This window comes from Phaenicophaeus curvirostris, chromosome Z, assembly GCF_032191515.1.
Source record: "Phaenicophaeus curvirostris isolate KB17595 chromosome Z, BPBGC_Pcur_1.0, whole genome shotgun sequence".
In the NCBI taxonomy this organism is placed as follows: Eukaryota; Metazoa; Chordata; class Aves; order Cuculiformes; family Cuculidae; genus Phaenicophaeus; species Phaenicophaeus curvirostris.
Window position 1 is genome coordinate 15,045,238 of NC_091431.1, and position 16,060 is coordinate 15,061,297.

The window sequence follows — 16,060 nt, forward strand, 5'->3', positions numbered from 1 at the left end:
AGGGCACATGGATGGTTTCTGCTGGCAGAACAAAACAATCCATAGCTGTAGAAGGTGTTCTTAGAGGAACTGCATGGCGAGACAGCAGCTTTGGCGGCTCTCACGGCCTTATTTACAACCTCCTGTCTATTTCTTAATACATTGGGGAGTCAAATACCAGTGGCTGGAGACCAGTTCGTTTGGACTTAACTATTTCTTGCATTATTAGGGATCACAATAACCTCTTGGGTATTTAGTCAACGTCCGTTGGCATTACAGCAAGTTTACCACTGCCAAAATCTTCAGTGTCAAACTCAAAAACCACACAGACCAGCAAACTGACCTGGTGGAGGTGTGCCCATGCAACACAGCCAAGAAAAAAGTGAATCCACAGAAAAGTGAATCCATAGAAAAGTGAATCCTTCTGGTTCCTGTTAGGTCAATTGGAAAATTTCCAGCCAGTTGATATACTCAGGACTCCCTTCCTGTTTACACCAGAGCTAAAAACCTTTCCTCGGTCAGCAGAGGTCTCATTAGGAACTTCCCAAACACTTTCTGGATGTGATGGGCAGGCGTACAGCGATCAGCGGCGCTTGTGAATCAAAACATATTGATAAACGTGTCAGCTGCTCACTGAGGCATGAAGCAAAGGTCTTCCCTTAACTAGCCAGCATCAATAACTAATTAGTGAACGTCTTCCAATAGCTATTATTGGTATCACAGTATGGTTCAATTAACATCCAGGGAAATTCAAGCAGAGAATTCAGCATGAATGGCTTTGTGACAGGAAGAGAAGTACGGAGAGTACTGGATGGGTTTCAGTTCCCAAGCACAGGCTTTTCTCTGTGTGTCCCTGCTCCTCCCCTGCACCAGGCTGGGGACACTGCCAGCTGCTGCCCTTCTCTCTCATCTCTTAAGAAACATTTTGGATTATCATGCAGCACCCTGCTCAGCTTTTATACAGGATGTGAGTTGGAGAAGACGGCACGCTGCCGCCCTTGGAGGTGCAGACTCACGCTCTTCCTTTTACCCTTGCCAGAGACCATCCTGTGCCGCACAGTAACAAACGGCGAATTGAGCAGTTCAGGCACGTTATGGCCGGTCACTGTCCTGGGCTTTCCTCCAAATGCTGTTCTCTGTCTGTCTGGCTGCAGCCCATTGCTCGCTGCCTCCAGGCTCTGCCTCCTCTGGCAGCGCACACGGGTTGCCTTGTGGTGGGAGACGAGTGGTGAGGTGTACGAGGCACTGGAGGCACTGCAGGAGGGGTCTGGCCAGCCTGCAGCCCCTCTGTGCGGCTCTTCCTCCTTCTGGCTTGTGGGTGCCAGCGCCCCATGCCTGGAGCCCAGTGGAGGGGAGTTGCTGGCAGCACTGCTGGGAGCACTGGGAACAAGCTCCTGCACTGACAGTGAGATGTTTTTCTTGTGGCTCTTGCAGACCCCTCTCCCTGTTCCTCTGTGGCATCATTTCTCGTGGGACGTGTCCCAGCAGAGGGGTTGGAACTAGATGATCTTTAGAATCATAGAATCATAGAATCACCAGGTTGGAAGAGACCCACCATCGAGTCCAACCATTCCTATCAATCACTAAACCATGCCCCTCAGTACCTCGTCCACCCGTCCCTTAAACACCTCCAGGGAAGGTGACTCAACCCCCTCCCTGGGCAGCCTCTGCCAGTGCCCAATGACCCTTTCCATGAAGTATTTTTTTCTGTTGTCCAGCCTGAACCTCCCCTGGTGGAGCTTGACGCCATTCCCTCTTGTCCTGTTGCCCGTCACTTGGGAGAAGAGGCCAGCACCCTCCTCTCTACAACCTCCTTTCAGGTAGTTGTAGAGAGCAATAAGGTCTCCCCTCAGCTTCATCTTCTCCAGGCTAAACAACCCCAGATCTCTCAGCCGTTCCTCATAAGGCCTGTCCTCCAGCCCCCTCCCCAGCTTCGTTGCTCTTCTCTGGACTCGCTCCAGAGCCTCAACATCCTTCTTGTGGTGAGGGGCCCAGAACCGACCACAGGTGAACACGTGGTTTGGTGGCAGATAGGAATGGTTGGACTCAATAATCCTGTGGGTCTTTTCAAACCTAGTGATTCTGTGATTCTGCGAGGGTGCGTGGCTGGAAGCAGGGTGCCCATGCCCACCTGCCTCATGCACCTGGCAGAAATCCCAGTGCCTTGGGATGGGGACAGGGCACCTAGCACCTGGCACCTAGCAGAAATCCCAGTGCCCTGGGATGGGGACAGCTTTTCAGCCTTGCTTTAAGATGCAGGACAGTATCTGTAATCATGCTTAACCTGGACTGAAGGTGGCCACAAGCTCTTAGGCTACTTCTATGCATTGTGCTGTGCGGCAAATGATGGGTCTCTGTGCCCAGGATGCCAAGAGAGCTGCTCCAGTCTTGACTTCAGAGGAAACCCAGGGTGGAGACGATGCAGTAGCAGCTCCGTGGTTGGTGCGGCTGCTCTGCTGCTGTCTGAGGTCATCACTGCTCAGCAGATTATCCATACCTGTCCTGGCTGAACTCTGGGTGTGCTTTGTGTTCTGTATCTGCAGGATGGATGCCCCTGGGGTCAAGGAAGTTGAAACATTTCACTCATCTGGTCCTTATGGTTGGACTTGATGATCCTGGAGGTCTTTTCCAACCTAGTGATCCTGTGATTCCTCCTCTACACCACAGCCTTAGGAGCAGAGCTGTCCCTTGTTCATATATTGCTCTGAATGCTGGAATGTGGGGGGCAGAGTGACAAGGCTGGGAGGGGTGTGGGCAGTAGAGAGCCACAGCTCACAAAGAACCGGGTAAGTCCAGGTCTGCTTTTCACATTCCCTAGCACAAGGACAGGGAGCAGGTGGAGCTGCGAGGAGGCTGGTGAAGAGGTGAGCCGCTGCTGGGCAGGGATGGACCAGACGGCCCCTGGTCTCGTGTCCCCCCACAGCCCTGGCAGGATGCACTCACCAAGGCTTCCTACCACCCTGGAGAGGTAGAGCACAAGAAGAAGTTAAATTGAACTGGCTTCCTCGTCACACACATGTGGGGAACACAAATCTGCAATTCATGGAGGTGTCCAGCCCCGATAACCCTGGCACTGCAAAACAAGTCTCTGGTAGAACTCCAGGGTAGTGACGTGATGGTGCTGCTTTAACACGCTTTGCTGTGTGTTTATATATATATAAACATACACACACACACACATATATATACACACATTGATTTTGACAATCCCATACATCTAACACTTGCCTTTTATCCTGAAAGTCCCAATTGGGTGTTTTCCTTTGGTCACCTGTGTGGTAACCTCTGAACTGCTCCCAGAGTGCTGGCTGCACAGGAGGGTGGGAAAACCTCTGGTCTAGACTGTGAAGCTGCGACCATGGTTCCCAATGAGAGAATCCTGGAGCCCCAAAGGGCTGGGCTCTCACCTGAGGAAGAGCAGACCCCTGATCTGGGGAAACAGGAGAGGATGGCTGCATCTGCAAGGGACTGAGGAGAAAGGTTGCTTTTGAGCAAGCTCCCAGAAGAAGCAGGGTAACACTGGGAAAGGGGCTCACTCCCTTCTCATTCTTGGAAAGAAAACTTTGCCAGTCTGCAGCCAAGCCCCTCGCTGACGAGAGAGAGGACCCAGCTGTTCCTGTCCTCAGGAGCAGGGCTGGTTGCTACAACGCTGCACACTCACTGTGCAGGGCTCTGTGGCAGACGGCTTACAGCAGGCACGCTGCCTCTGGAAACTGGAAAATGGGGATCACGTCCCACAGGTGCGCATTCCAAACAGGATTTCTGACAAGGTTTGAATGTGTCAAATTCCTCCTGCCACTGCAATGCAACATTGCAGCCACCTTCCTCTTTTCCTTAAGGAAACAATGCTGTCGTGGCATGCTGTCCCCAAGCAGGTCATGGTAAGCAGCAGGAGATATCCAAGAAGAATGCCACATCAATTGTTTCTGCAGCTGGATCCAAAGATCAATGGGGAGGACTAGCAGGGGGAGATGGGTTCCAATCCCCATTTATAGAAGAGGGACAGTTGCTGCAGGAGAGATAGACACCCCAGAGCTCTGGAAATGTGCTCCTCCAGGTCTCTTCTGGCAGCCAGAGGCTTGGCACCCACTTGGGTTTTCCTCTGCACTAACACATGTCATTCCACATCCAGGAAAAGAACAAACTGTGGAGGGGAGTTAGTGTTGGAACCAGAGGGGAGTGCAGAACCTCCCAGTGTGAAATCCCATTTGCAGCTCATAACAGAGCCATACCCAGAGCTAGTTACAGCGCTGGAGATGCCTGGGAGCCATGTGAGCCTTTGTGGCTTTTCTTTAGTCATCAGAAGAACAGAAACATCACCCCTTGGCACCGACACCACAAGACCTTCTCATGCATGCTCAGCAGTGGGCTGGCAGCAGCTCCCCAGCAGCAGTTACTGCTCCTTGCGCCTGGGCTCCCAGCTAGATGCTCCAGTACGGAACTGCCTGGCTCTTGTGGTGTCCCCAGGAGCATGCTCCAGGGAGAGAAGCCGCAGCAGCAGCTCCCTCACAGCATGACACACACATGGCAGCCACATACAAGACAGTCCCGACACTGCAAATGTTCAGAAAACATTTGGGGCCAAACCTTATCCATCGTCTGCTGAGCGCGGAGAGGACACACGCTTGCAGGGCTTGCAGCACGGCACACTCTGCCAACACATGTGTGGGTGCCGCGTTCGCAGACGAAAAGAACACGACACATCCACTGTTTCTCTTTAATGTCTGTGCCGCAGTCTGCGCGGCACTGGCACGCTGCTGCAGAGCCAAGGAGGCACCGGACTGGTCTGCGAGGCTACTCCGGGGCACAGTCACGCCGCGGGCTCTAGTGGTCACAGCACCAGCTCGTGGGGCATGGGCTCCCCTCGAAGCCCGGCCAGCAGGTTGTCAGCCGCCAGCACAGCCATGGTGCTCCTCGTGGCGTATGTGGCGCTTCCGATGTGCGGCAGAACCACTGCAGGGGACAGGACAGGGAGCATTACTTTATCTCTTCTTACCTTGGCTGACCTCTTGCAGCCTCCTTCAGGGACCTTCCAGTGCACCCTGAGCCAGCTGCAATTCCATCAGAAATGGATATTAGATGTGGAGCATGAAACAGAACCACCAGCCACTGAGGACTGGAAAAAGTATCTGATAAACAGCTAACTGAGCTATTTTTATGTCCTTTAAAGCAAAGAGAGTCAGCCAAGACCAGGTCCCCTTTCTGTGTTCAGGCTTGGTGCTCACCTTCCAGCACGGACCCAGAGTCAGGCCAGATGTAAAACATCACCCCTGCAGCAGATAAACATGCAGTGACATTCGCGTGCTGGTGCCTGATTGCCACACGGCTTTAGGAGGTTCTGCTCACCAACAGGCATGAATCAAAACATACTGGGACAAGCACTGTGACACATACTGGGTGCACTGGAAAGGCACTTGTGGAGGCAAATAGCTGTTGTCAAACACAACTGGCTTGATCCAGTACAGTCAGGGCAGGGTTTTTTTACCTATTTATGTGAAAAGGCTCATTATATGCAATGCAAATGACAAGCCAAACCTCCTTTAGGGTTAGATTATCATAACATTAGTTGTGGGAGTACTTGCCCAGGGTATGGATGAAAGTCTGCACTGCAGTCTCCATTTTATAACAGCAAGCACCTACAGGCAATTCAGAACTGAACACTGGACACTCTGCTGCCCCATGGGGAGAAGGTTCTCCTCCAGCTGTGGGGCCACATAGGTCCTTTCTGTGCAGTCAAGAACCAGCCTGGGCTCCTTGTTCACTGTAACATTAATGTCAATACTTCTTCCTCCTCTACTTATGCCAGGTTCTTTCAAATACTTCCAGAAAGTCTCTTCTTTTATCATTTCTCACAAAAACAAATACAAAATAGACTTTAGCACACAATTAATCAAAGTAACAGCTATGAACTTGTATTGCAGAAGTGAAACCTCAGTCATGGGACATTCCAGATTTTCATGGATGTCTCTACGGTTTCTTTGTAGACAAGATTTGTCCTACCATTTGGCCCAGAGAAGAGGCAGAGCGGAGGCCTCACTGCTCTCTGCAGCTCCCTGAAAGGAGGTTATGGCGAGGTGGGAGCTGGGCTGTTCTCCCAAGTGACTGGAGTAGGATGAGAGGAAATGGCCTTGAGTTGTGTGAGGGGAGGTTTAGAATGGATATTGGGAAAAATTCTTTACTGACAGAGTTGTGAAGCCCTGGTAGAAGTTGCCCAGGGCAGGGGTGGTGTCTCCATCCCTGAAGGGATTAAAAAAAGGTGTAGATCATAGAATCATAGAATCATCAGCTTGGAAAAGACCCACTGGATCATTGAGTCCAACCATTCCTATCAAACACTAAACCATGCCCCTCAACACCTCGTCACCCGTCCCTTAAACGCCTGCAGGGAAGGTGAATCAACCACCTCCCTGGGCAGCCTGTTCCACTGCCCAATGACCCTTTCTGTGAAGAATTTTTTCCTCATGTTCAGTCTAAACCTCCCCTGGCAGAGCTTTAGGCCATTCCCTCTTGTCCTGTCCCCTGTCACTTGGGAGAAGAGGCCAGCATCCTCCTCTCCACAACCTCCTTTCAGGTAGTTGTAGAGAGCAATGAGGTCTCCCCTCAGCCTCCTCTTCTCCAGGCTAAACAACCCCAGCTCTCTCAGCCGCTCCTCTTGTTCTCCAGCCCCTTTACCAGCTTTGTTGCTCTTGTCTGGACTCATTCCAGAGCTTCAACATCCTTCTTGTGGTGAGGGGCCCAGAACTGAACACAGGATTCGAGGAGCGGTCTCACCAGTGACAAGTACAGAGGGAGAATAACCTCCCTGGACCTGCTGGTCACACCCTTTCTGATACAAGCTAAGATGCCATTGGCCTTCTTGGCCACCTGGGCACACTGCTGGCTCATGTTCAGTCGCTGTCAACCAACACCCCCAGGTCCTTCTCCTCCAGGCAGCTCTCCAGCCAGACTTCTCCTAGTCTGTAGCTGCACAGGGTTGTTTTGCCCCAAGTGCAGGACCCGGCATTTGGCCTTGTTAAACCTCATGCCATTGGTCTTAGCCCAGCAGTCCAGCCTGTTCTGATCCCTTTGGAGATCCTCCCTGTCCTCCAGCAGATCGACGTTTCACCCAGCTTAGTGTCATCCGCAAACCTGCTAAAGGTGCACTCAATGCCTTCATTTAGGTCATTGATAAAGACATTGAACAGGGCTGGACCCAGCACTGAGCCCTGGGGACACCACTTGAAACTGGCCTCCAGCTGGTGTTACATCCAGCTGGAGGATGGATGTGGTGCTTTGGGATACAGTTCAGTAGGCACAGTGGTGCTAGGCTGATGGACTGGATGAGCTTAGAGGTCTTTTCCAACCTCAGTGGTTCTATGATTCTACTGCCAAAACCTCCTTCCTGGAGAGAACACATCCTACTGCCGCCTGTCCAGCTGCTCTAGTGCCTTGCCCATGCAAGCCCCACCCCAGACCTCAAGCTTGGGGTGCAGCTTGAGCACTGAGGTGCTCGACCATGTGAATGAAACCACTCTGGCCTGGCTTGTGCCATCAGCTCTCAGCAGGGCTGGCCACCCTGGTGAAGCCAAGCAGTCAGGCAGGAGCAGGCACTCTGCCACCGCACCAGATAATCGCAGACATTTACCGTATTTAATGCAGCCTGGCCATGCCGAAGCACAAGGGCAGCCGAGCAGGCCCCTTTCTAACTGGCCTTCCTCTTCCCTAACCTCCTCTGGAGAAGACATGCACTAGTCCTGGGACCAGCACCTTCCCACCTGCCTGTTACCATCCAGACAACAGGCTGCCTGGACTCATCCAGCTCAGCTTCCCCAGAGAAAGCTGCCTTGGGCTGCCCAGGGAATGCGGCTGCAAAGAAACCTCTGCCCATCCCACACCATGAACACTTGATGGTCTCTTCAGCTCGAGACTGATTTGATGGCACCTGTGGATGGCAAAACAAGGCCAGCGCTTAAACAAGGTGTGGTTCTGAGCACACGTGGTGAACCTGCACCTGTGAGTGCGTGCTCACAGTGGATAGACTAGCTGGTGAGTCCTGCAGTGTCTGCAGTAATTCTGTAGCTGAGATTCCTCTAAGCAGAATCAGCATCCAGCTTGCTAGCAGAATATACTCCCAGAAGCCTGCAGAATAGCAGAATCTGTCAGGGCTTGAGCAGGGGTTTGGTTTCTCAGTCAGCCAACTGCTGTGATCAGACTCTTCCAGGAATTTCACACCATCAAATGGAGATCCACCAGGAAGTTGTTACAAAAATGAGGCAATCTCAACTGCTTTCTAGAGAATTAAAATCTCTCTCATGCTTGTCATCGTGTTAACGAGATCTTCCCGTCTAGCAGCTCCCCACATTGTACAATGGCTACCTACAGTCTGCTTAAATACACCTGGCCTTCCCGTCCTTCCACGTTTCAGTGCTTGTTTGCACTGTCAGGCTAACGAGGGTGGAGAATAATCGTCACCCCGGGGTCCCCAGCCCTGGGCACACAAAGCGCAGGGTGCCGAAACAGAGCAGGCATCCGCTGGCCCGGCTGGCCACTTACCGCAGTTCTTGAGGGAGAGCAAGGGATGGTCAGTGGGCAGCGGCTCTGGCGTTGTGACATCCAGACCTGCCGCTGCTATCTGCCCTTGGGCCAGCGCATTGTACAGATCCTCCTGGTTCACCACAGCACCCCTGGCAAACACAGAGGAAGAGGCCCACGCTGCTGCCAAGGGTTCCCATAGGCTCCCAATGGCACGCGGTCAGGGCACAGGACATATGGGACAGCCTAGGCAGTGCCACCTGGTCCCCAGGGTTGCCTAAGTGGAGGTCAGACCCTCTCAGGATGCACCTGAACTCGCCATCACAACTTGCTGCTCTTGCCCCAGGCTGCCCACCAGCAGGGAGAAACAGTGGGAACAGGAGGCTGTCCCTGAACTTGGGTAAGGACCCCCATTGCAGCCATCTCTATCTTGAGAGCAAGCCCTCTGGCAGTCAAAAGCCCGTGCCTGGATAATCCCTCAGCCTCACCCTCCCGTCACCCAGCAGTCACCCATCCAACCACCCCATTGGACTGGGACACAGTGCCCTGGGAAGAGGACAGAAGTTGTAGCCCTCTGAACAACTTATCCTGCCTTTGGCTTGATCCCAAGAAACCTTGGACTGGAGAGAGTCAGCCACACATCAGGCAGCTGCAGCCAGGATGGCTGTAGACACTGTCTGGACTGCAGCCACAGTCATCAGCTGGGTGACACTCACCCCCCACGCAGGAGACTGGGCTGTGATTACCTGCTCGTGTTGACGAACACAGCGGTTTTCTTCATTCTGCTGAAGAATTCCTTGTTGCACATTTCCTGGGTGGCCGGAGTCAAAGCACACGTCACCACAACAAAGTCCGACTCTTCAGCCAGCCTTGTGAATGGCACTGAGTGGAGAAACGCAGGTCACAGCTCTGCAGGAGATCCCACCAACACAGCTCACCAACCCCCTTATCCCTAAAATGTGCCAGTGAGTGAGAGGTGCTCTGCAGAAATGTGACTGATCCTTCTCCACAGACAAGGAGACACAAGGATCAGCAAACACCAAAGAGAAACTATGCACATCCCTGCAGACAGTTCTGTAGAGTTTTGTTTCATCTCCAAATTAAATTCAAGCCATAGAGGAATCTGGGGATGCTTCAGCCAGTAGGCCCGAGAGGAGGCTCTGGTCTGTATTTCACGTTTATACAGCAACAGACAGCACCAGCAGCTCACACCAGCATTAAAACCCTCTGAAAGGTACCCACAGAAAGTGACCTGTGCCACTTTCACTCCTGGAGAAGAGAAGGGAGGGGAGACCTCATTGCTCTCTACAACTACCTGAAAGGAGGTTGTGGAGAGGAGGGATCTGGGCTCTTCTCCTAAGTGACAGGGGACAGGACAAGAGGGAATGGCCTCAAGCTCTGCCAGGGGAGGTTCAGGCTGGACATTAGGAAAAAGTCTTTCATGGAAAGGGTCATTGGGCAGTGGAACAGGCTGCCCAGGGAGGTAGTTGAGTCACCTTTCCTGGAGGTGTTTAAGGGACAGGTGGAGAAGGCACTGAGGGACACGGTTTAGTGTTCAATAGGAATGGTTGGACTTGATGATCCAGTGGGTCTTTTCCAACCTGGTGATTCTATGATTCTATGAAAGGAGAGCACAAGGAACAGGACAAGTTCTGCCAATGACTGCGCAAAGAAGCACCAACTGGAAACATGCTGGCTCTGGACTGAGTAATTAGCACATCCTGGGACTCAAACCAGCCCACAGAACAGTCTTGTTCGGCAGATGAGGGATATCCCAAGGCTTGGCTGGACAGTGACACTCATTTTATAGCAGGAGGTTAAAGCTAATGTTTTGTTTCCAGCTGCCAACACCTATTCTTGGTGCAGACCTGGGTCAGCCTCAGCCTGTCCCCTCCTCGCTGTGGGTCCTCTCAGGACGTATGCCATGGGGCATGGCCCATCAGACCGTTCCCCTCCTCCCAGGGGCAGCCACTGCTTTTCCCACTGCTCCCTATGTTTGACTTCCTTCCCTAGCTGGAAATCACACTGGGACAGACACGGGGGCAAAGGTGAAAGGCAAAAGCGGCAGCAACAGCCACGGTCCATAGTTACGGTGATGGTCAGCTGGAACCCAGGTGTACCCAGCCTTCTGGCTGACATTGCCCGGCTTAAAGGAGGCAGGAGTGTTTGGGATCGTAATTCCTGCACAGCAGTTCACACCAGGTGCATCAAAGAAGCATCCAGACCCTGCAGCTCACACCCTCTCTCCGCCAGCCCCCACTGCAGGGTGGCCTCATCCCAGAGCCACCCTGGCTGCAGCGCTCCACGCTGCCTGGCTGTGAACGGCTGACCACTGCCCCAGCTCCTAGCACCTTTCTTACCAAACTCAGCTTCAAACTCCGCTGCACTCTCTGGTTTTGGGCGACTGCCAGTGTACAAAAACTTCTTGACCCCAAAGGGCTTCAGGCGGCGGGCGACTGCCTGTCCTAGGAGTAAGAGAGAAGATGGTCCAGCTGCTGTGCCAGCAGTGGCATGAGTTGTGCCACACAGAGACCGATGCCAGGCTCAATCAGGCCTCTCGGCGGCATGTCCTTTGGCAAGCTCACACTCAGAGTGGCTGAGCACATCTCCAGCTAAAGGGTTGCTGCAGTGGGATTGCTCCTGCCAGGCTGCTTTCAAGTCTGGAGTGTGGCAGGTGTGTGTAAGGGGTGGATGTCTTCTGCTGCTCCTCACGCAAGGAGGAACAAACAGCAGAAACGTAGCTGCAGAAAGGGATGATACACCTGCAGCTGCCCTACGGAGCAAACTGAAATGCCAGGAAAGAAACAGCCATCTGCTGGTGGAGTTCACAGCTGAGCAGATGGCAGGTACGTCATCTTGGACTTTGTCAGGGTGTTTGTTTAACTGAAAATTGAGAGGACAATGTCCAGTTTGCTGTAGCATTCAGATATAGTTAATGCATTCAAATGCTTTAAACTTTGAAGTTGAGACCTGATGAATCAAGATTGCTGATCAGAGCCTCTACCAGCCCTCCTTGTTGCTGCCTGCTATAGTTTTAAGAGCTGAGCACCAGGGACACCATGTCGTCTGAACTTCCAAGTGACGGGGGACAGGACGAGAGGCAATGGCCTCAAGCTCCACCAGGGGAGGTTCAGGCTGGACAACAGAAAAAAATATTTCATGGAAAGGGTCACTGGGCACTGGAACAGGCTGCCCAGGGAGGTGGTTGAGTCACCTTCCCTGGAGGTGTTTAAAGGATGGGTGGATGAGGTACTCAGGGACACGGTTTAGTGACTGATGGGAGTGGTTGGACTCAATGATCCAGTGGGTTCTTTCCAACTTAGTGATTCTATGGTTCTATGATTCTATGAAACCCACCCTGCCACCATGGCAGACACGCCAGTCTTGCTCCTGGTCTGCACTTACCTATTCTCCCTAGACCTATGATGCCCACCGTACTGTCAGACAGACCATAGCCACACATCCACAAGGGCTTCCATGTAGTCCAGCCACCACTAGCAGAGAGAGAGAGAGATGGAAACAGACATCAGAGAGCAGGAGAGCCTGTTCAAACCCAGCTCAGCGCCTGGGCAAGCACGCCAGAGCGCAGTGCTGCAGGCAGCCAGCCCTGCTGGCACAGAGAGCAATCCTCAGCCAGCTCCTCCGAGGTTTCTGCTTGATGTGACCTCAGCGGTCTCCTGCAGGAACCTGCTTGGACCTTGGATATGCAGCAGTGCCAGCAGCAGCTGCCTTGGGACTGATTTAACATAGGCACCCCTAACAACAGCCATGGCATGACTCTCCCTCGGTGTCCTCTCTCACCACTCCTGACCTGGGGTCCACCAGGCTAGAAAGCCGGCCTGTGCTCCAGCTGCCATACTCACCTCTTCACCTGCTCCACTGCCTCGGGCAGCCGGCGGCACGCGGCCAGGAGCAAAGCCACGGAGAGCTCTGCAGTGGCGTCGGTGAGGACGTCGGGGGTGTACCCCACCCGGATCCCCCTGCAAGGCAAGCACAGTCTTGGGGGTCAGCACTGCCGCCCATGGGGTGATGCCGCAGCATTCCCAGGTAAGATGCCGTGCTACATCTCTTCTAGGATCTGTACCACCACATCCAGGAGGACATCCCATCTGGCTCCCCAGCCCTTCCTCCAGAGACCCTTCCTGGTGGCAGCTGGGTTAGGGTTATCCTGCCCTTGCCTGAGCATCCAAAGGCTGCTCCAGCCGCAACTGGGCCGGGGGTGACCCTGGCAAGAATGACACAAACCCTGTCCAGCCCCGTGCTCTGAAGAATTCCACCCACCAGGCCCGAGTCACAGAGCCCTGCGATGCTGGGAGTGGGACGAGCTCTGGCTTTGCCCTCCTTCTCCACCACCTCCCTGGCTGGTCCCAGGCAAACGTTACCTCTTCTTGATCTCGTCCAGGGCGAGGTGGTCAAACCCCACGGACATCGTGCTGATCACCTTCAGGTTGGGCCCTGAGAGACACCACCAGCACATGTCTGCTTAGCACTGGATGGGAGGAATGGAATGGGAACGGGAGGGGAAGGGGCCAGGAATGGGAGAGGGATGGGAAGTGCAACGGGCTGGGAATAGGCAAGGGACAGGAAGGGAGCAGGCCAAGAACAGGATGGGAATGCAAGGGGAATGATCTGGGCATGGTAGGGGAACCAGCCGGGAAAGGTAGGGGAACAGGCAAGGAACAGGGGGAAAGGGATGGGGATGGAGGGGTCCGTGCCTCACACGTACCAGCAGCATCCAGCACCTCGCGGTCGATGCGGTCGGAGAGCAGGCAGAGCAACCCGCGCTTCCCTGCCACCCCAGCCAGCAGCTCGGCACGTGGCACTGGCTCCTCCGAGTCCCACAGCTGGACGCGGCATCTGTGGAGCATCCGGCTGTTACTGGCACCGGGACTGACACCAGCACCGACACCAGCACTGGGACTGACATTGGCACCAGCTCCCCTGAGTCCCGCAGCTGGACACGGCACCTGCAGGGCATCTGACTGTCACCAGCACTGGGACTGACACCAGCATGGGGACGGACACTGGCACTGGCTGCCCTGAGTTCCACAGCTGGACACAGCACCTGTGGAGTGTCTGGCTGTCACCAAAACTGGCACCAGCACTGGGACTGACACCAGCACCGGGACTGACACTGGCACAAGCTCCCCCATGTCCCACAGCCGGATATGGCACCTGTGGAGCATCCAGCTGTCACCGACACCAGGACTAACACTGGCACTGGCTCTCCCGAGTCATACACCTGGACATGGCACCTGTGGAGCATGTGGCTGCCACCGACACCGGCATCAGCACCGGGAATGACACTGGCACCAACTCCCCTAAGTCCCAGAGCCAGACAGGGCACCTGCAGAGTGTCCAGCTGCCACCGACACTGACACAAGCACCGGGATTTAGACCAGTACCCGCTCCCTTAAGTCCCACAGCTGGTCTTGGGACCTGCGGAGTGTCAGGCTGCCGCTGCCACTGCCACCAGCACTGGGACTGACACCAGCACCGTCTCCCCTGAGTCCTACAGCTGGTCTTGGCACCTGCAGAGCATCTGACTGTCACTAGCACCGGGACTGACACCGGCACCAAGACCAGCACTGTCACTGACACCGGCACTGACTCCCCCAAGTCCCACAGCTGGACACAGCACCTGCAGAGTGTCCAGCTGTCACCAGCACCAGGATGGACACTGACACCAGCACCAGCAGAGGGACTGACACCGGGACCAGCTCCCCTGAGTCCCACAGTTGGACTCGGCACCTGTGGACTGTCCGGCTGTCACCGACACTGGCACTGACTCCCCTGAGTCCCACAGTCAGACATGGTACCTGTGGAGCGTCTGGCTGTCACTGACACCAGCACTGACTCCTCTGAGTGCTGCAGCTGGACACAGCACTTGCAGAGCGTCCAGCTGTCACCAACACTGGCACCAGCACCGGGACTGACACCAGCACCGGCTCTCCCAAGTCCCACAGCTGGACATGGCACCTGCAGAGCATATGGCTGTCACCAACACTGGCACCAGCACCAGGACTGACACTGGCAGTGACTCCCTTGAGTGCCACAGCCGGACACAGCAGTTGTGGAGTGTCTGGCTGTCACCGACACTGGCTCCCCGAAGTCCCACAGCTGGTCTCAGCACCTGCGGAGCGTCCAGCTGCCACCGACACCAGCACCAGGACTGACAGTAGCACCGGCTCCTGTGAGTCCCACAGGAGGTCTTGGGACCTGTGGAGCACCCAGCTGTCAACAGCACCAGGAGTGACAGTGGCACTGACTCCCCAGGGTCCCACAGCCAGACACAGCACCTGCGGAGCGTCCAGCTGCCACGGGCACCAGCACCGGGACTGACACCGGCACGACTCCCCCGAGCCCCGAGCCGGCCCCGGTCCCCGCGGAGCGCGGCTCTGTCCCGTTCCCGTTCCTCGCCCAGGTGCCGCCTCTCACCCTCCCGCCTGCGACAGCGCCCGCAGCCCCTCGGCCGGGATCCGCCGCGTCACGAACACCGCCATGGCCCCGCGGCACCGGGGGCGGAGCGGGGCACACGTGTCCTCGGCGGTGCCGGCGCCTGCAGCCCTCTGCAGGGCAGCCCTGCAGCGAACACAGCGACGTGCCCCCTGCACATGCAGCCCCCTGCAGCGCCTGCAGCACATGCAGCGCCTGATACGGGGCTAAGTGGACTAACAATTGATGACGTTTAGGTCTAACAGGTCTAACCATTGTTTAGCTTTAAGTTTTTAGCCATGAGTCAGCTCGAGATAAGCACAAAGAATGGACTAACTTGGACTAACGCAATAGCAATAATTTAGCTGAAGCAACTGACGCTTAATAGCAGAATAGAAGCTGCTCACACTTAAAGAATACACAGGATGACAGTTGTTTAGCTAAAGCAACATATTTCTATGGGCCTTTATGTAGGAAGGGGGTCTGTTGCTAGATGATTTCTGACAAGCAAGACAAGTTAACTGGAACTGTGATAAGAGCAGAAAACAACACTGACAAGAAGGGCAAGGATCCAGAGAACATGCCCGCAGATTGAAGTTAAAGGAAGTTAAGACAATTGGCTTTATCCCTGAGAAGACACTGCACAGGCACAAACAGGAAAGACTCCTCTCAAACTCATTATAATAAGAAGCAGGGAAAGGTTATGAATATGTATACATGTTTTTTTGAATTTTATGAATATGTAACACTTTGCTGTATAAAGCCAGGGCAAGTTACCACAGTGGGCATGCACCTTTTTTTTTAGCGAAATAATTCTCCTGTGCATCCCAGCGCTGAATAAACATACCTACTTTATAACTTCATAAGTTATAGAGTCATGATTCCGCATGTCACATCTTGTGCTGTGCACATGCCGCCCTGTGCAGCGCATCCATGCAATGCATGCAGCAACACGCGCTGTGCACTTGTGGCCCTGTGCAGCACATCCGTGCAGCCCCATGCAGTGCATGGAATTATAGAATCATAGAATCACCAGGTTGGGAAAGACCCACCGGATCATTGAGTCCAACCATTCCTATCAAATACTAAACCATGCCCCTCAGCGCCTCATCCACCCATGGAGCAATGTGAGGCA

At 54.2% G+C, this 16,060-nt stretch overlaps 2 protein-coding genes across 2 annotated transcripts in view; both read right to left on the reverse strand.

The window, feature by feature from the left end:
• The window catches only part of POLR1E (RNA polymerase I subunit E), a 278,376-nt gene that overhangs the window by 33,807 nt on the left and 228,509 nt on the right, over positions 1–16,060 (reverse strand). The window lies entirely within an intron of this gene.
• Positions 4,691–15,004, reverse strand: GRHPR (glyoxylate and hydroxypyruvate reductase). Its single transcript, XM_069881100.1, has 9 exons — positions 14,929–15,004; positions 13,217–13,347; positions 12,873–12,945; positions 12,354–12,470; positions 11,896–11,984; positions 10,851–10,955; positions 9,237–9,372; positions 8,512–8,642; positions 4,691–4,932 (listed from the first exon to the last, which is right to left on the reverse strand). The coding sequence occupies exons 1-9, from the start codon at positions 14,991–14,993 to the stop codon at positions 4,811–4,813; spliced, it is 969 nt and encodes a 322-aa protein (XP_069737201.1). The 5' UTR covers positions 14,994–15,004; the 3' UTR covers positions 4,691–4,810.

Coding starts and splice junctions, on each gene's coding strand:
- GRHPR (XM_069881100.1), bottom strand. CDS start 14,993: ATGGCGGTGTTCGTGACGCGGCGGATCCCGGCCGAGGGGCTGCGGGCG. Junction 13,348..14,928: donor GCGCTGTCGCAGGCGGGAGG/GTGAGAGGCGGC, acceptor GATGCTCCACAG/ATGCCGCGTCCAGCTGTGGG. Junction 11,985..12,353: donor GCAGTGGAGCAGGTGAAGAG/GTGAGTATGGCA, acceptor TCTCTCTGCTAG/TGGTGGCTGGACTACATGGA.